The sequence below is a fragment of the Marmota marmota genome, unplaced genomic scaffold, assembly GCF_001458135.2.
Source record: "Marmota marmota marmota unplaced genomic scaffold, marMar, whole genome shotgun sequence".
Taxonomy (NCBI): Eukaryota; Metazoa; Chordata; class Mammalia; order Rodentia; family Sciuridae; genus Marmota; species Marmota marmota.
The window spans coordinates 6055604-6077010 of record NW_026000076.1 but is presented as its reverse complement, the minus strand read 5'-3'; the positions used below and the strand labels follow the sequence as shown (position 1 = coordinate 6077010).

Sequence of the window (21407 nt, the reverse complement as noted above, 5' to 3'; positions counted from 1 at the left end):
GCCTGGCATGCGCGGGGCACTGGGTTCCATCCTCAGCACCACATAAAAATAATAAATAAATAATATAAAGATTTTGTGTCCACCGAAAACTAAAAAATAAATATTAAAAAAAGCTTCTCTCTCTCTTTCTCTCTAAAAAAAAAAAAAAGACCCCACCAAAACAAAAACTTGTCACTCTTTCTAGTCACTTAAAAGTAAGTTATTTAAATAAAATAGTACACAGTCCTAAAAGAACTGGAATGTGGGAGTTAAAAGTTTCATTTTGTTTTGTATACTGTTGTTATAACAGTTTCAGTTTTAGGGACAGTATTTTTAGGGAACAAACTTAAAAATAGAAACTATCAGATTAAAAGTGATTTAAAAATATATATCTTAAATATACCTGTAAAAAAAAAGGAGATTCATTTAAACAGGAGGCTACTATTATTTGAGGGGGGAGGGGTTACTGGGGATTGAACTCAGAGGCACTGACCACTGAGCAATATCCCCAATATTAAAAATAGAAAATTTTAATATTTTATTTAGCTTTTAGTTAAAATTAAAATACCATCCTTTTTTTCTTTTTCTTTAGGCTTCTTGATTTTGCAGTATAGATCTCATTCTCAGTATCCTGGTACAGCTCAGAGTACCCAATGAAAGCATGGGAAAATAACAGAAATATAATGTGTAATAAGATTGATTTATTAAAGATTATGACCCTCTAATTTTTTTCTCAAAATAATTCTAATTTACAAAAGCAGAATAGCTGATAATATATTTATTTCCTTTTAGAAATTCTGAAGGTAGTCTTTGTGTATACCATGTATCTCTATATATTTGCAGAGAAATTTTTAGGTGTAAGATTTTTATTTTTGAATAGAAATTAAAATTGTCATTAACACTAAAAAAAATTCTATAAGGAAAACCTAGTATTTATGGAATTCCATAGGCTACTTTAGACATATTTTGAATGAACATATGTAATTGTCTCAAAATGAAGCTATCTTAAATAGTAGAGTGTTTAAATAGCCCTTGGAAAATTCTTAAAGAGTTGCTGTCAAGATCTTAAGTCCTGGGGGGAGGGTGGAGGATGGGAAAGGCAGCGGAGCACAACAGACACTAGTATGGCAATATGTAAATCAATGGATGTGTAACTGATGTGATTCTGCAATCTGTGTATGGGGTGAAGGTGGGAGTTCATAACCCACTTGAATCAAAGTGTGGAATATGATATGTCAAGAAATTTGTAATGTTTTGAACAACCAACAATAAAAAATTTAAAAAAAAAAAAGATCTTAAGTCCTGTTCTGAGATGAAGGTTGACATAGATGACTTCTAAGAGTTTGATTTTCTAGGTTGTTTATTCACTTAACAAAAATATACTGAGCACCTTCTATGTACTGTGTTTAATTTTTCTGTAGGAATCAGAATTAACCAGATTACAAGCCAGAGTTTCTGGACATGAAAAGGCAGAAGACATCAAGTTTCTACCACCTCCCTTTACACCTCTACCAGAAATTATGCCTGATAGTCAAGATCCAAAGTTTACTAAACATTCTCACACATCTGTTTTCAAGTGCAGAAAACTACGTCGCTCTATTAGTGCCAGTGATCTTAGTTTCAAATCTCATGGTAATGAAGATCTTTCTGAAGAATTACTACAGGACTTAAAGAAAATGCAATTAGAACAGCCTTCAACATTAGAAGAAAGCCATAAGGAACTGACTTATACCCAGTCAGACTCATTTAAATCTCACACATATACCATAGAGGATGATAGTTCTGAGAGTAATGATTTTACTACTCTTAGTGGGATGCTGAGATACATAAACAAAGAAGTGAGACTATTAAAAAAATCTTCTATGCAAACAGGTGCTGGTTTAACTCAGGTATGTATCTCATTATAAGTTGTAACAATTTGTCTCTGATAAATATAATTTTATTACTTGGAAGAAAATATATACATTGAATATTATATATATATAATATATACATATATATATATGTATGTATGTGTGTGTATATATATATATAGGTTGAGTATCCTTATCCAAAATGCTTGGGACCAGAAGTGCTTTGGACTTCTTCAGGGTTTGGAATATTTACATGTACATAATGAGATATCTTGAGGATGAAACTCAAGTCTGAATGTCAAATTTACTTATACTTCACATATAGCCATCCTAAAAGCAATTTTATAAATAGTAATTTGTGCCTAAAACAAAAACTTCACAGTGTGGAATTTTCCACTTGTGATGTCATGTTGGTATTCAAAAATTGTCATGATTTAGAGCATTTTGGCATATGTGGCTCAGTGGTAGAGTGCTCACCTAGCATGCACAAGGCACTGGGTTTGATTCTCAGCACCACATAAATGTAAAATAAAGATATTGTGTCCACCTAAAACTTTAAAAATAAATATATTTTTAAAAAATTTTTCAGATTTTCAGGTGAAAAATACTCATCCTGTATATATTTGTGTGTGTATATGCATTTTTATTTTTTATTCTTCAACCATTATTTAAGTCAAGCATGCCATGTCATGAAAATCTTCTTGTGTTTGTCTTAGATCAGTAACGGTCATATAATGTAAGTGCTAGAAAAGAATGAGAATAGGTACTTTTCTTTTGTGATAGACAAATTGAGAAAATTTAAGACTTAAATTTCACAGAAAAACAACTTTAAAGTGTCTAGGAAAAAACTACTAAATTTTAAAAAGAAGATTTTAAATTTTATACATAAAGTATAAAATATATATGTTAAAAATATATATATTTAGCTGGGCGCAATGGCACATGCCTGCAATCCCATGCAATACACATGCCTGTAGTCTACATTATGTAAATACTGTCCTTCAGATAATGTCAGCTATTTTTAGATGCTCTTTTGCCTCATTTTCAAACACATTAAGGTAGCTTTTTAGAAAAAGATTTTTAAAAATAAACCTAAGACAAAGACTGTTGCAGCCTCTTTTCATGTCTTCCTATCCCTCCTTATATTTAAAAGAGTGTAATTTTCTATTCATAGCAAGAAAATGTATAAAATAATAATAATATTAGTAGTAGAACAAAATTTACAAGTTTTGAAATTTCAAGTATTTAACAGTGCAAGTGGCATAGTAAGTAAGGCAATACTGAGTAACATTTTAAAAAATTAAGTTCAAAATGTGATTTGCAATAATGAAAATACCTGTAATTTCTTTTCCATCTTTTAACTTCTTGGGTTTCTCTGCTGAATAGAACTATTGAATGTTACTATTCCCTGCATGCCTTCAAGAGTTTTTAATCAGCTTTAATTTTGTAAAAAAAAAAAAAAAAAAGGTCTTCTGTTAATATAGAGATAGGAATTGTGAAATGTAAACTTAACTCCCTTTAGAAAAACTTGTTAATTAAGGGATAGCAATTTACAATGACTTCTACCAAATTTATTATCCATTTTATTTATATTATTCTGTGTAGATTGGTAATTGCACTAATTGTTTTTTGTTTTGTTTTGTTTTTGTCTTTTTTGGGAGGTGTACTGGAGATTGAACTCAGGGGCACTCAACCACTGAGCCACATCCCCAGCCCTATATTGTATTTTATTTAGAGACAGGATCTCACTGAGTTGCTTAGTCCCTCACTTTTGCCAAGGCTGGCTTTGAACTCGCGATCCCTCTGCCTCAGCCTCCAAAGCCACTGGGATTTACAGGTGTGCGTCACTATGCTTGGCACACTAATTGTTTTTATAAGACATTTTTGTACATTCTATATGTTTTTGTAGTAGAGTTTTCATTCAGTTAAATTTATGAAGTGAAAAATACAAATGCAAACAAGTCAGTACCATCATTGTCCCTGCCCTTTTTCTTAAAGATTTATGTCTAACTGGATAGCTACTATATCAATTATACAATGAAAAATGTTGAGCTATGTATAAAAGTTCCTGTACTTATTAAACTGCCTAAGATTTGATATCTGCTGTAATAGCTTACAACCTGTTAATAAAGCTAAGGCAAATAATAGAAATTTTTAAAATATAACTCCATCTCGGTGAAATTTTCCCTGTGAAAGTCTAATAAAATCTAGCATTTGAAACTGTGGTTGTGATTATTAGATATTATTTATTCAGATATTTAATTTATTCATAGACATTTCTTTTTTTCTTTTTTTTTTCGTTGTCTGATTTTTTTTTTGATATCAAGAATTGAACTCAAACTTTTTGAATTTTTTTATTACTATTATTTTTTATTTTGAGACAGGGTCTCTAAGTTGCTCAGGGCCTTGCTAAGTTCTGAGACTGGGTTTGAACTTAGGATCCTCCCAAGCCTCTGAGATTATGGCATGAGCCGTTATACCCAGTAATTGTCTGAAATTTCTATAATCTTGATCTGGATGGATCAGGGCAAGGCCTCAAACCACTTCAAAACTGTTGTGGCAAGCACACTTGTGCACAGGGTCGTTGCAGACCCAAATATGTAAAGATTTGTTATCAATAAATATTTATTGAGCACCTACTATATACCAAGCACTGGGATTATAGAAACAAATAAAAGTGACCAATATCCTTTGCACATGGAGCTTACATTTTAGTGGGGTAGAGAGTAAATAAGTAAATAGATATATGTTATAAAGCCAGAGGTTTTTTTTTAATACTTTCAAAGGGATTTTTTAATGATTTTATTATTTTTTTTTAAATACACAACAACAGTGGAATGCATTACAATCCTTATTACACATATAGAGCACAATTTTTTGTATCTCTGTATATAAAGTATGTTCACGTCACTTTATGCCATTATACATGTACTTTTTTTTTGCATTACAATTCTTAATACACATATATACCACAATTTTTCATATCTCTGTTTGTATATAAGGCATGTTGATACCCAATTCAAGTCTTCATACATGTACTTTGTATAATAATGCCAGGTTTAAAAACAAAAAAAGTGTTAGGAAGAAAAGCCGGTAAGAAAATCGAATGGGAGCCAGGTGCCTATAATGCCAGCAGCCTGGGAGGCTGAGGCAGGAGGATTGCAAATTCAAAACCAGCCTCCACAACTTATTGAGACCCTGTCTTAAAATAAAAAGTGGCTGGGAATGTGGCTCAGTGGTTAAGTGCCTGTGGGTTCTGGGTTCAATCCCTGGTACCAAAACAAACAAACAACTTTAGATTTAGCTGGGTGTGATGACACATGCCTGTAATCCTGGCTACTTGGAAGGCTGAGGCTGGAGGATTGCAAAATCAAGGCCAGCCTGAGTAATTTAGCAAGACTTTGTCTCAAAAATTTAAAAAGGGTTGAGAATATAGCTCACTGTTTGAGCCTTGCCTCGCATGTGGGGGTCCTGCCTCCAGTCCCCAATACCATGAAAAACAGTGACCAAAAAAGATACAATTAGAGAGGTAGAGGGGCTGGTCTTAGGTAAAAAGGAAGAAGTTTATTGACTGTAGTAAGAAGAAGAGCAAAAAAATGTGGGAATAGAAACACATGGACTAGAAGGTTTGGTGGTGGTAGAAAAATTTATTGATTAACAAACAGGGCTATTATCTAAGTTAGGATAAGGCATTGGAGATTTAAAAGCAAAGAAGGTATATGAAATAGTTAACTTGGAGAATGGGAGAGTATAGGTAAAATAGGAAAGTTTAATAGAGTTACTAGCCAGGTAATTTTGTCATGTGGGACCAACCCTGTAAATCATAGGACCAGATCTGGCATTGTTTGTCCCTGCCTATTACATTGCAGAAGCAGGATTTCCCTTTCTCTTCAATTTAGTGACAACTCAAACTACCCTCACAGATTTCTAGAATGTTCCCTATAGGTCATTACTGTTCCTTTCAAGAACCTCTGCCCTATTCCAATGACCCTTAGAATCAGGTGTGTAAGGGTCTATTTTTGGTAGAAACAAAGCCTAATTTGTGCAGGATAATTTTGATAAATGTAGTGACAGATTGTGATCATAACAAGACATAGCATTTACTATATATTAGGCACTGAATAATTAACATAAATGAACTCCTAATCTTTATAATAGCTCAGTAATAGTACCTGCAATAGTTATTATTATTATCCTAATAGTACAAAGTAATAGTACTTAGTAGGGCTGGAGGTGTAGAGGACTTGCCTGGCATGTGCGAGACACTGAGTTCTCGCAAAACACACATACACAGAGAAAACCTAATAGTTCTTCTATTGTAATGAATAATGTCATTGTCCCCATTATTACACATGAGTAAACTGAGTCCCTGCTCTGTACTATACTGTTTACATTGATTGTGTTTATATCCTCTTCAGTAATTTCTGATTAAATAGATTGGTCTTGAAGCTGCTTAGTCAATTAGGGGTTAGGAGAGTAGAACTTAAAAGTTAATACACAATTGATAGAATGATTACTTATTCTGTAGGTTATTGGAATATGCAGATGCATTTGAATATCTTGTCATTTTATGTTTTATCAAGGAATTTTACCATTCCATTATCATAGAAGCTTAGTACTAAACTAAAATATTCAAAATTCTGTACCCAATTAGATTCATAAAATCAAAAGTTAAATTCCGTGCTCAAATAGTTTTGTTTATTTTGAATGATGTTCTACTGAGTTTTAAATTCATTAACCACAGTCAGTACTTAGAACTTAAAGGTCACGTGGAATTCTTACACCTCATGTGCCTCAATCACATTCCCTAGATCAGCTCAATTTTGTCTTTGATAGAAAGGACTGGCTCTTTGGGTTGCTCAAAGCTCCATTCATTGCTCCATTTTTTTCATCTCTACGATGTTTACTAGACAAATGTTCATCTTGACTTTTTAGTTTTCAAGTGACTGCTCCTTGTATATTATACATTTCTCTTAAGGGGCAAGGGTAATTGAAGACATCTTTTTGCTGCTTTTTCTGATGGGTCTCTATTTCTTTCTTCTCTAATTTCACTATTCTTTGTTTTTTGTCTTTTTTTCCCTTTAATGGAAGGTAAGAAAATTCAGAGATAAAACTGCTATTGTTGAATGAAACTTTGACTTGCTCTACCTTTACTGTTAAATGACTTCATGGTCATTCACATGTATGTTACCTTAATAAATGTATACCACTTGTAAATTTTTTAAAAAATAAGAGATTTTTTTTTTTTTAATTGGAGTGTGGAGACTTGATCTGCAGTCTAGTTCTGATCCTCAGTGTATTATGCCCACTATTAAGTATGACATTACATTGATCTCTAATTTACAGGGAGGATTTTAAAACTCTTTTAAGAGCTGGAGTTGTGGCTCAGTGGTAGAGCACTTGCCTGGCACATGTGAGGCGCACTGAGTTTGATTATTAGCACTGCATAAGGATAGATAGATAAATAAATAAATAAAGTGTTGTGTCCATCTACAATTAAAATAAATATATATTTAATTTATATATATAAATATACATAAATATATATGTCTATATATAAATTTATATAGAGAAAGACATGTATATATTTATAACAAAAACTCTTTTAAGCCAGGCATGGTGGTATTCACCTGTAATCCCAGTAGCTTGGGAGGCTGAGACGGGAGAATCATGAGTTGAAAGCCAGCCTCATCAACTTAGAAAGGCCCTAAGCAACTTAGCAAGACCCTGTGGCTAAATAAAAAAGGATTGGGGATGTGGCTCAGTGGTTCAGCATCTCTGGAGTCAATCCCCAGTACAAAACAAAAACAAAAACAAAAACAAAAACAAAAAAAACCTTTTAAGCCAGAGAGACTCTGTTTAAATGAAATGTGAAGAAACCAATTATGCCAAACAGATACGAAAGTAGTTAGTTTGATTAGTGAATTGTGCCTGAACTCATTCATCTCTTTTCATGGTGCTTATACAAAGGCCCTAGAATAGTCCTGAATTAATCATTAAGAAAAATAAGCAGGAGTTTCAGGCACCAAGGAAAGGGGAGCTCCATAGAAATTTTTGTCCTAATTATGGTGTCTTTAACTTCTTCACTGCTATACTTGACTTTTTAAATAATTGTCTTTATCTGCTATGTTAAAAAAAAAATTTGTTTTAGTTGTCAATGGACCTTTATTTTATTGATTTATATGCGGTGCTGAGAATCGAACCCAGTGCCTCACACATGGGAGGCAAGTGCTCTACCACTGAGCCACAACCCCACCCATGTTCAAATTTAATCTGCACTGTTAAAAAAATCATTAAGTGACTAAAGTTTAAAAGTTTAGTTTGAAGTTGTCATGAGATGTTACTACTACTCATGAGATATCGTAAGTTGTTTCCTACACATGATGTAACTTTAATTTCTGTCAAAAATCAAATCAGCCAAGTCTATAGAGAATTTAATTCATCATCTGATTTGTGTAAAGAGCCCTTAAGCAATGCAAAGGCTGGGGTCATTATTGTTGGGCTCTATGTAGAAAATCAACTGCTCAGAATGTAGCCCTACTCTACAATGCATTCCTAAAATCCACTGGTACAGTACTGGTTGTGGTGGCGCATGCCTGTAATCCCAGTGGCTGGGGAGGTTGAGACAAAAGGATTACAAATTCAAAGCCAGCCTCAGCAATTTAGGGAGGACTTAAGTAACTGTGCGCGAGGCCCTGTCTCTAAATAAAATATTAAAAATGGATGGGGATGTGGCTCAGTGGTTAAGTGACCCTGGATTCAATCTCCAGTACCAAAAAAAAAAAAAAAAAATCCCCTGGTACAATGGAAATTGGCACATGAGAAGGGCTTAATTAATGTTAGTTTCTTTTTTTGTTGCAGCCCTAATATAGATTTTCTAATGGTTAATAATTCGTATTCCTATCTTGGCAATTCTATTCACAATCAAGACTATAACATAGAGTCTAACATAGAACTTCTAACTCTGAGAAAAGCTCAGAACTTAAAAAGTTATACAGTTTTGAACACAATTTCAGAGAGCTCAGAGACTTCACAATAAGAACTATTCTAATCATTTTTTTGATCAGAACAGTGGATGTTTATTAGGAATTTATAAAAAAAGTATTGTTTGTATTCATTTTATTCTAAAAGGGGGTTGTACATAGTTTACAAAATATGGTACATATGAAAAATTAGAAGTGAGAAAATCGGCTATAGGGAAAACAAAAATAGGCAAAAAATGAGATGAAGCAGGAATATAGGGAAATACCTAGGTACACGATAATATTTTCAAATTCATAGCCCAGGTAAAGTCCAAGATATGACAAAAATATTTAACTTGTATTTTTTAAATCTCCTTTTCCTCTATCTTCCTACTTTTCTTTGTTGTGCATACAAACATCTATCTTCTTTTTCTTTCTATCCTTAAGACTTTTTTCTTTTTCATGTGCCTTTGAACTATAAGAGGACACTGATGCCTACATCTGTTATTTTGATATGCCATTTTGAGTTTTAAAATCACTTTAGTTTAATCTGTACTCCCATCTACTCCTCCAGAATTACTTGCTATCTGTATCCATGTGGTCTATTATTGACTTTCTGATTCATATTTTGCAGTTGACTTAAATATTTCTCATTCTTGCTTTAAATTATGTTTCTGACTATTACAGTATACTTTTAATGTTAAATCAATATAAGAATATTTCAGATATTAATCAATTATTTTGCATTACTCTAGGGAGAAAACTTGTAATTAAAAGAAGATGTCCTGATGAAAAAAGTGGAATTGTTGGTACTGTGCTGTGTTTACTTGTTATATGTAGCTCATATTGCATAGAAGCTGTTATTTATTGCTTTGGAATAAATTTTATATTTTAATTTTTTTAAAGAAAGCCCGTTCTTTTAAAAGTTAATTACATTTTTAGAGAAAATTAACCCTTTTTTTTTGTTTAAACTTACTGCTTTCTTTGTCTTTGTTTATTATGCAAAGATCATTGTTAAAATATGTAATACTTATTTACATTTTTAATCATACTGCTATATTATTTGCTATTTTTCTAGTAATACTTAATTTTTAAGTTAATATGAATTTAAAAGTCATTCTGTGACAGGTTCATAATTATATAATAATGGGTAACTTGTGGAGTGTTTACTATTTATCAGATATTATTCTAGGCACTTTATACTTAAACTCATTTAATCCTCATAACAACTTATGAAATAGATTATTATTTTAGTTTTATAGGTAGAATTGTTTAACATAATGATAGAAGTTAATATGTTCTAAAGAAACTAATTTAAGTATCAAGAGATGAGCTTTGGGCTAATGACTTTATATATACATGGTTAGTTAGCTCTGTGATAGAATAAAAATAGTGCAGCACAAGTAAGGTGAGATGTTTAAGCCTTCATATTTAAAAATTTCTCAAGAGTCTTGATGTCTTTATACCAGATATTGAATTTATAAATGAATATAAATGTATCCTTAAAAAGTTGTATGGGATTAATATTTTCTAAGAGTTAGACATTAAAACCATTAATATATTGATATTACTATTTTAACAACACTAATTTTAAATTTGTAATTATTTGTCAGGAGTAGAATAAAGTTTTATCTTCTTGTTGCTATTTACTAGTGTATTGATCCAAAGAGTCACTTGCTGATTCAGTCTTCTCTTCTAGCACTCTTATTTCCCTGTCTTTCTACCATGTGCCTTATCACTTCTTACTCCAGGACTACTTAGTGTTAATTAATAGCGTCACAATGTATATCTGATACCTTTATAAATTTGTAGTTTCCACTCTAAGTTGGACTCTTAATTCTTGAAAAACATGTACCTTCAGGGTTCAGCTTTTTCTTCCATCCCATCTCCAAGGGCTTATTTACTTTCAGCTTCTTTCTCTGACTTCTTTCATATACTTTAGCCCCATCCCTTTGGCTCCTTCTGTTCATATAAACATGTTTAAACCCTTTCCCTAGCCTAAAATAAAAAAGCAAAACAAAATAGAATATACTACCTACCAGTCAAAAAAATTCTGCCTCTCTATGTTGCATACTCGTTTGGTCCTTTTCACATTCCACTTGATAGTTGCCTCTCTTATTTATCACCATTTTTTAATTTATCACCATATTTTTGTAGAAGAAAAAAACAGATACAAAAAGATTTATCTTCTCATGGTCATATAGCTTATAACATCTAAAATTTGAACCAAATATATTTGCCTTTAACTTCTCTGAACATCATTCTCAGTATTTAAGTATCTCAGTATCTTTGTCTGCCTGACTCTAAAATACTGGGATCCTTTGGTTTCTACCAGTACCTCCCTTCTTACGGTACATGTCCTTCCTAGATAATCTCATCCAGTTCTGTTGCTTCAATAAAAATCTTTATAGTAATAACTCCCAGATCTATGTCTCCATCTTTGCCTTACAACAGATCTTACTTTTTGCTGTTAACCCAACAATTCCCTGGATATCCTATAGTTGTAGTTGTTTTGTTTTTGTCCTTGGAGGATTGGGTGGCGGTACTGGAGATTGAACCCATGTTCTTGTGCATGCTAAGCATGTGTTCTAACACTGCACTATACCCTCAAATCCCTGTAGTTATTTTTTTAAGAAGAAAAATTTAAATTTGATTTTCCTCAATTTGCTTTTTTCTGCTTTTTTAAATTTCCATTTTGGTTTGCTTATTTTGTATCATTTTTCACCCATTCTTGCCATCAAAGATCATTCTTTTCCCTTTTTGCAAAATGTAGAAAAACTACTGTGGTTCAGCCATCCATACCTGTGGCTATATCAGGGGCTTGTTATCATGTCCTTCATCTCTCAAATCAGCATTCCCATTCATTATTTGACAACTTCATATTCTTTCAGTTTTCTTACTCCCTAACCCCTGTTAATGTTTTTCCACATTATTAATAATTATTTTCATTTACTATTTTTCTCCAATAAAGAATCCCAGTATAGAAGTACTTTACGAATTATTTAAGAATATACACTTTGAATAGATAAACTTAGGTTTCTAACCATGATGAAATAATTGGTAATAGTCTTGCCCTCATGCCCTACATAATTAAAAAACTGGACAAAATATGTATGAAGCTCTTTCCAGGCATGGAATTGCAGGAAGCACAAGACTGTAATCCTTGAAAGAAAGGAAATATTCACAGTTAGCCCCATTATTTGCCTAGGCTTTCAAATTTGCCTACCCCCAGTATTTGCCTAGACTTATTCATTAAAACTGTGGTAATATCATGCTGAGCTAAGTAGGCATATATCAAAGTTCAGTGTTGCTACAGTGGAATTTTTTAGGCAGAATACCAGAGATAAGGAATCTTTTCAGAAAGGTTAGCCAAAGACTGAGGGTTTCCCTCAACTCCTTTGCAAAGAGCAAACTCAACATATAATGGAAAAAAATTTGCAGCTTAAAAACTGGCTACTATGTGGCTGAGTAGAAAGGAAATTACCAGAAATTTCAAAGTTCTGGGCAATGTTGGAGTTCTGGCCCAGCCATAGACACAGGTAACTTGCTGAGTACCTCAGCATGCAGTTGAAACATCATAAATGCCAAATTTTACAAATAAAACCAAGTCGTTGAGTTAAGGTCACACCACTGAACTAAATCAAAGCCAAAATAGATTCACCCTAGTAAAGGAAAAACCCAAACCTAAAAGGATTAAGAAGTTCTGCCATAATTTGACTCAGTGCTATTTAAAGGAAGGCAAAATAATACTTTTTAAAAAATATTTTTTGGTTGTAGATGGACACAATATTTATTTGTTTGTTTGTTTGTTTATTTTTATGTGGTGCTGAGGATCAAACCCAGTGCCTCACATGTGTGAGGCAAGCGCTCTACCACTGAGCTACAGCCCCAGCCCTAAAATAATACTTTTTAAAATTCCAGAATCACTATTATGTGTCAGTTTAGTGTTCAGGATGCAATAAAAATTTGCCTGACATGAGAAAAATATTACTTCATAACCTAAAGAAAAGGCAGTCAATAGAAATCAACCTTAAATGACCCAGATATTAGAATCAGCTAACATTATAATGTAACTATTGTAAAGATTTTTTAGAGGTGCAAGAAAAATATGGACATTCTGAATGAACAAATGGGGAGGAATATTAACAAACCAATAGAAACTATAAAGTAATCAGGTGGAAATTCTAGAACCAAAAAAGGTATGATATCTCAAATTATAAAATCCCTACTATGAGCTTAACAGAAGTTTGGAGATGATATAAAAGTCAGTTGACTTGAAGACAGTTTAATAGAAAATATCTCTTGAAGAACAAAGGGAAAAATGATTGAATAGATATGAACAGAGCATCTAAGACCTATAAGACAAGATGAGAAGAAAATAGGACAGGGAAAAAAGGTATTTTAGCATTATGGCTGAAAATAGCCCAAAATGGGTGAAAAAATTACAACCAGTGGGTTAACTAGTAGATCTCAGTTCAGTTAACCATAAGTAGGATAAATAAAAAGAAAATCCTAGGCATATAGTAGTGAAAATCTTGAAAAATCAAAAATGAAAAGAATTATCTTAAAAGCAAACAGAAAAAAAGCCTCAGGTAGGGAAACAGTGATCCAAAGGAGGATAGTTTCTAATCAGAAATAGTGAGACATACTTTAAATATAAAGACACCAATAGATTTAAAGATAAAAGGATAGAAATAGATATATTAGGGAAACAAGCATAAGAAAGCAAGCTTAAGAAAACTTCAGGGTCATATAATATTGAACAAAGTAGACCTCAAAAAAAACAACATAGTGCCAGAGATAAAGAAGGTTGTTTCAGCTGGATGTGATGGCTCATGCCTGTAATCCCAGTGCCGTAGGAGGCTGAGGCAAGAGGATCAGAAGTTCAAAGCCAGTCTCAGCAACTTAACCAAGACCTTGTCTCAAAGGGGGAGGGGCCACTAGGGATGTAGTTCAGTGGTTAAGTGCTTCTGGGTTCAATCCCCATTACCTAAAACAAACAAACAAAAAAAGTTTTTTCATAATGATAAGAGGATACATTCAGTAGGAAGACGTATTCCTAATTTGTGTATACCAAATAACAGACTTCAGAATACATGAAATAAAAACAAATAAACTAAGGGAGAAATGGAAAAATCCACAATCATAGTGGGAGAGTTCAACCTCCATTTTTCAGTAATTGAAAGAATAAAAGACAAAAAAAAATCAGTAAAGATACAGAAGATTTGAATAACATTGACAACCAACTTATATTTAAAGAATATATTCAACAACTATATAATACACATTTCTTTTCAAATGCACCCGGAACGTTGAGAAACCATGTGCTGGTCCACAGTTTAGGTCACTATAAATTTCAAAAGACAAATCATCTTGCAAAAGTTCTTTGATCACAGTGTAATTAACGTAAATATTAATAACAACGTATCTAGAAAACCTTCAAATATTAAACAACCCTGCTGTATAATCTTCATGTCAAAGGATGTGTAAGTATTTTTAATTGATTAGTAATACAGACACAACAGTTAAATTTGTGAGATGCAGCTAAAGTAGATTTTAGAGGGAAAATTATGACTTTAATTGTTGACATCAGTTAAAAAAAAGGTTTACAATCAGTTATCTAATTTTCCACCCTAAGAATATTAGCAAGAAACTAGCCCTAAAGAGCAAGTTAAACCAAAAGTAAATATAAAGAAGGAAAAAAAAAAAACGAAAGTTAAGAACAAAGGTTGGTAATAGAGAAAACAAAATAATAATAAATTTGATAAAACTCTGACAAGGCTAATCAAGAGAGAATATAAATTACCAAAATTTAGAAGGAAAGAGGATATGAGTGTAGGTCCTACAGACGTTTGAAAGTATAATTAGGGAATACTAATACATCTTTACATCATTAACTTTGATGGGTGAAATGAAATAATTCCTTGAACAATACAACTTACAAAAACTAATACAGGGCTGGGGTTGTGGCTCAGCAGTACAGTGCTCACCTAGCATGTGTGAGGCCCTGGGTTCGATCTTCAGCACCACATAAAATCAAATAAATAAAATAAAGGTATTGTGTCAAACTATAACTAAACAATATTTTTTTAAAAAGGAACTAATACAGATGAACTAAAACATCTAAATAAGCTTTTATCTGCAGATCAAGATGTATTTGCAGTTATAAATATTTCTATAACAATTACTTCTAGGGCTAGGGATATAGCTCAGTGGTAAAGTGCTGAGCTAGCTTGTAATGAGGCCCTGGGTTCAATTCCCAGCACCACCAAAAAAAAGTATTTAAGGTTCAGAAAGTTTTACTGGTAAAGACTAGCAAACATTTGGAGAAGAAATAGTATCAATTTAAAACTTTTTCAGTAAAGAAAGGAGGAGGAAAAACTTACACCTCAAAATTAACCATGACATGAAAATCTAACAGGAGCATTACATGAAAAGAAGATATCCCTTGTGGACATAGACTACAGGTCAGCCTCCTAAATCCCTCTGGCCACATGACCCATTTCTGACTTGAAAATAAAATTGTCTATGGCTGTTTTTGCACTATAACTGCAGAATTAAATAGTCATGACAAAGACTGTTAACCAAGTTTAAATAATTTACTATTTGACTTTTTATTGACTTACTATTTAAGTAAATCAATCCCTGGTACCAAAAAAAAAAAAGAAAGAAAAGAAAATTATATGGCTAACATTACACTAAATGTTTTAAAAATTAATGCTTTCTCCCTTAAGATGAGAGCAAGGTTGGGCTGGGGCTGAAGCTCAGTGGTAGAGCACTTGTCTTGCAGGTATGAGGCCCTGAGTTCGATCCTCAGCACCACATAAAAATAAATAAATAAAAATAAAATATATTGTGTCCATCTATAACTAAAAAAATATTTTAAAAAAAGATGAGAACAAGTAAAGATATCTGCTTTCACCACTTCTCATCAATTATATGAATATACTATACAATACAATATGGTAAGAAAAAAATATAAGGGAGGCAAATTATAAATGGAGAAGTAAGTATTTATTACTAATTAGTTTATTAGCAAGCTCTTAAGGTGTAGATAGTATGCAAAATTAAATATATTTTAAGCAGCAAACAATTGGAAAATAAAGAGTGTTAAGTATTTACAACAACATCAAAAGTGGAGTACCTAGTGGAAAAAAAAAAAAAAAAAGAAGACTTATACAGTAAAAATTTATTGCCAAGACAGGTTAGAAGTGGATGTAGGTATGTACCATGGTCATGAATGGATAGGTGCTTCCAAATTGATCTGTAGATTAATGCAAACCCAAACAAAAATCCCAGTAAGTTTTCCCTTTTTTAATTAAAGAAATCAACAGTCTTAACTCTAAAATTTAATTGGAAATGTCAAGGACCTAGAGGAGACAAAATAATCTTGAAAAAGAATAAAATTGGAAGACTTGCATGATATGATTTCAATAATTATTATTACGTTACAATATTAACAGAACCAAAAGGATAGTTCATATATATGTAATAGAACAGAGTGGACTACATATTTTATCACATATATAATTTAAAGTATATTCACATATACAGTCTGTTAAAATATATAGTTATTTTATTGATTTTTAATTAGGGGTGAAAGCTATTCAGTGTTGAAAAGAAAGTCTTTAGCAAATGATAATGGTACAATAGGGAAAAAAGAACTTCAATCAGTCCCCTCCTCATATTACATATAAAAATTAGGTCAGAATGGATCATAGACATAAATATAAATACTAAAACTATAAAGCCTACGAAAGAAATATGAGAATAATTTCATGAACTTAGGATAAAGAGACATATCTTAGGACCTAAAAAGCACTAACTATACTAACTATAAAAGAAAAAGTTAAGGGGCTGAAGGTATAGCTCTGATAGTACATTTTTCTAGTATGCATAAGGCCATGAGCCCAAACCCCAGAACTGCAAAAGAAAAGTAAGGAAGGAAAGAAAAGAAAAAGTTAATAAGTTGGACTTGATCAGTATTCAAAACTGTGCTCATCAGAACTCACCATTAAGAAAAGAAAAAAAAGATAATGAAATGAGTGCTATTAATATATATATATGACAGAAGTTATAAGTGAAAATTCAGAGTTCACTTTAAATCAATATAAAAAGACAAATGCCCTAATTTTAAAACAGGGAAAACACTGAAACACTTTCCAGAATGGATGGGAATGGTCATATACACATTTAAAAGTATCCAACTTCTTCAATCATCAAGGAATTACAAATTAAAAGCACAAAGAAATACCTACGAGAAGAGCTAATATTAAAAAGATTGGCAACACCAAATGATGTAAAACATCTGCAACCACCTGGAAAGTTGTTTGGAATTTCCTTTTAATACTGTACATGCATCTACTGTTTAACCCAGTTTATTTCTACTCTTAGGTATTTAACCAAGAGAAATAAAAATATATATATCCACCAAAAAAAGAACATTAATGTTTATAGTATCTTTTTTCATCCATAGCCAAAAATTGGAAGCAACTCAGATGTCTATCAGTACAAGAATGAATAAGTAACTTGGTATATTCAGACAACTAAATACTTTAAAACAATGAACTGTTAATATCCAGTAACATGGATAAATCTCAAAGACATATTGAAAGAAAAAAAATCTACACACAAAAGTAAATAGTACAAGATTCCATTTATTTGAATTTCAAGAATAAACAGATCTATGATAATAGATATCAGAACAGTGATCGCCTCTGCAGGAAGAATTTAATGGAAAGAAGCAGAAGTAAACTTTCTGGAGTAACAGATATGATTTATATCTTGCTTATGTTGTTGGCTACACAGGTATATATTTGTCCAACTCTTAATTATATGCTTACAATAGCTGAATTCTACCTCAATAAAAAATTTAGAAATTTAAACATAAGAAATGGACTTTACAGTCACACAGAGGTGGATTTGATCCTGTTTTTCTTTTATAAGCTATATGGCCTCGAGCAATAATTAACTAAATTTAAGACGCTTTAAATGTAAAATAAAATTAATACCTACTTTAGAAGCATCTAATCCTTATCAGGATTAAATAAGGTGAAAAATGTGAAATACTAGTATGCTATCTGAATAGACTAAGTACTCAATAGATAGTAGTTGTTATCATTGAGGCAGTGTAATCCTGTGGTCAAGAATATGGTCTCTGGAACCAGATTAATTCTGACCAGTTTTGAACCCAGCTGGATTTCTAATTTGCTGTATCACTTTGGGCAAATTACTTAATCTCTGTGCCTTTATTTACTCAAGTGTAAAACAGAATAATGGTACCTACCTCAATAATTATGAATATTCAGCAAGTCAGTATACTCTTAGCCCTTTGAATAATACCTGACACATAATAAATGTTAACTGGTAGCATCTATTATTATTGATTTCTTATTAGCCTAGTTATAATAATGGCCTGCGACTTCAAATCATTCCCTTTCCATTATCCTAAGATTTCTAGTTCTTTAGTTACACAGGAAACTACCAAACTCTTTAACTGTCTTACTTTTTTTAAGGTATTGTATATTGCTAAAGAAAAGCATACAACCATGCTGTGGTGAAGACTACTCATTTTTTTACAAATATCAGTTCTTCTTTTCATAATAATAATAATAACAGAGTTTTAGCTGGGCCCATTACTAGATAATAACATTTCACAGGCCCTCCAGTGACTAAGTTCTTACCAGCAGAACAAGAGCAGAAATGATGTGTGCCACTACAGACCAGGACATCAAAATTTTAAATATGTGCTTCTCCAAGGTCTTTCCCTTTCCCTAGAGCTGGAATTGCCTGCAACCAAACTTCAACCATGTGGATGAGGAAAACACCATAGGCGAAAAACAAAATAAAAGGAACGTGGGTGCCTAAGTGACCTGGAATGTGCTCCTCGGACTACTACATAAGTGACAAATAAACTTCTTTTTTAAGCCACTCAATGTTGAAGATCTCTGTTAAGTAGCTAAACTTTATCCTAATTACTTATTAAGAATCAGTATGGAAGCACAGTGCTGGGCACTAAAGATACCAGGTAGAGCAAGACTGAAACATTTATTCTTTTGTAAGATTTGCATTATATTGTAGTTTTAGTTTCTGCTGAATGTGGGATAAGGGACGTGAAGAAGTACAAGATGCTTTGAGTGTCATATCTAGGAGGTCAGAAAGGCCTTTCTGGAAGAAATTGCTTTTACGTTAAGACCAAAAGATGAGAAGTAAAGTCAGACAAAAGACAGGAAACCTGGGGAGCAGAAGGGTGAGGAGAGATGCCAGGTGCTATCAAAGAAGAATAAAGATAGAAAGGAAGATGTTATAAATAGAGGGGAGATCACATTAAAAGATTTGGATGAAAGAGAGGATGGTACATTTGAACACTTTCACATCTTCCTTGCTAGACTGTAAGAAACACCTTTCCCTTTAATATAAAGCAACAACAGTAATTCTAGCCCCCTTTCTCATATGTCTGTAAGAAGTCCACTTCTTTTGGTAGTTCTTTTTCCCAGGCATATCTTAGAATTCCCCACAAATGCTTTATGTTTTACAGATTCACCCTGTTGTCACATATCACCTTAGCCACAGAGGGAAAATTAGCAGTATAAGTATTCAACCCAGCCAATCTAAACATGTCATTTACTTTTCAGCTAAAAGCCATATTGGGGATACATGTATAGTAAATGAGAGCATATTCTTGTGTTTTCAATATATGTCTGATTAATTCTACCTTGTTATGATTCCATGGTTACCATGTGAACATTTGCTTCCTACACAGATTTCATTACTAAAATGAGAATGTAGTAATAGATCAGTATAAATTTTTGCTCATAAAATGCTTTACATTTGGGGTTAAATAGCCATCTTTGGTAAATTTGATTACTATGAATCAGTTTTTCTAAAGAGCTGGGGATGCATCTCAGTGGTAGAGTGTTTGCCTAGAATGCATGAGGCATTGGGTTTAATACCCAGTATTATCAAACAAAACAGTTTTTCTGAATGGTTAGATTTTTGGGGGAATATGTGTGGAAATTTGTACATTATGTCAGTGCCTTTAAAGGAAAATCTTTTTCTAATCATTATATTAAAAAGTGTATTTTCTAACAAATGTAATAAATATACAAAATATTATTTAACATTTATAATACATATGTGATACACATATTTTGTGTGTGTGTATATATATGACATATATATATATGTATATATGATAGCTGATAATTATTTCCAGATTTTTTTTTTAATATTTATTTTTTAGTTTTCGGTGGACACAACATCTTTATTTTTTATGTGGTGCTGAGGATCGAACCCAGAGCCCTGCGCATGCCAGGTGAGCGCACAACCGCTTGAGCCACATCCCCAGCCCTATTTCTGGATTTTATAAATTGTTCAGAATTGTTCAGTGGATTTATTTATTTATTTATTTATGGTGTTGGGGATAACCCATGCCTTGGCATGCAAGGCAAGCACTCTATCAAGTGAGCTGTATTCTCAGCCCTGTGGATTGATTTTTTTTTTAAGTTGTAGTTGGACACTATATTTTATTTATTTACTTTTATGTGGTGCTGAGGATTGAACCCAGCACCTTGCACGTGCTAGGCGAGCACTCTATCTCTGAGCCCCAGCCCCAGCCCCTGTAGATTGATTTTTGACACAACAAATAGAACAAGTACACCATCAGTCCCTTCATATTTCAAAAAGCTCATTTTTCATTCACAAAAAAAACCCTACCAACTATAAACTTAAATTGTTAAACATTACAGAAATTTACAGAACCATAATACTTTTGCTGACCATATCCCTTAAAAAAATGTTTAAAGTTGTAGGTTCAAATATTTATATGTGAAAATAAATAACCTTTCTTTAAGCATCATTTTGTATAAAGTTATACCATTTCCTTTATCAAGCTATTAATATTATTTTGTAGATCAGTAAGTTTCTTAAAATGGTGGCAATATTGCTCAAAAAGTTTTGTAATTCTATAATTGTCTCATTTTGTTTTCTGTACCTATTAACATGGGTATAGGGCTAAAAACTAGGAATAGGAACAGAAATTGGGTAGAAGGCATTCTAAAGCATTCTGAAGTGTCAGGTTCTGACAATCGAATTTTTGTTATTTATGACCATGTAAGAAAATTTTTTACTTTTTTTCTAAGCAGTTTTACTGAGGCTTGGAAAATAATATTCATCTGTGAAATGTATTACTGTTTCTTCTAATGAGGATTAGATACATAAAAATTAACATAAGAATTTATACTACTGAGTGTAAGAAACCTGGGGAAGCATGATAGTACACATTTGAATGAGGATAAAATGAGAGGTGATCAGAAGTGACTTAATTGTAGGAGGTGCCAAAGCAATACCAACTACTATGGTTAATTTTTTGGTACTAGGGATTGAACCTTGGAGTGCTTTAATACTGACTTAATCTCTGACCCCTCTCCCCCTTTTTTTTTAAATTTGAGACAGGGTCTAGCTAAGTTGCTTAGGGCCTTGCTAAATTGCTGAAGTTACCCTCGAACTTGGAGTCCTTCTTTCTGCCTTAGCATCCCAAGTGGCTATGATCACAGGTGTGTACCACCACACCCAGCACTCAGTGGCAGTTCTTTTTTTTTTTTTTTTTTTTTTT

At 32.4% G+C, this 21407-nt stretch overlaps 1 protein-coding gene across 14 annotated transcripts in view; it reads left to right on the top strand.

Moving 5' to 3' along the window:
• Positions 1 to 18724, top strand: part of Ccdc18 (coiled-coil domain containing 18) — a 103632-nt gene extending 84908 nt beyond the window's left edge. For 13 of the 14 annotated variants that reach the window (XM_048814432.1, XM_048814439.1, XM_048814433.1 and 10 more), the window contains 2 exons: positions 1401 to 1868; positions 9550 to 12448. In XM_048814432.1, coding sequence (XP_048670389.1) covers positions 1401 to 1868; positions 9550 to 9564 — 483 coding nt within the window. In that variant the 3' untranslated portion in view covers positions 9565 to 12448. Of the gene's footprint in view, positions 1 to 1400; positions 1869 to 9549; positions 12449 to 18571 lie in introns of those variants that run through there. The other variant, XM_048814430.1, reaches the window with a different exon arrangement.
• The last annotated feature ends 2683 nt before the right edge of the window (positions 18725 to 21407 follow it).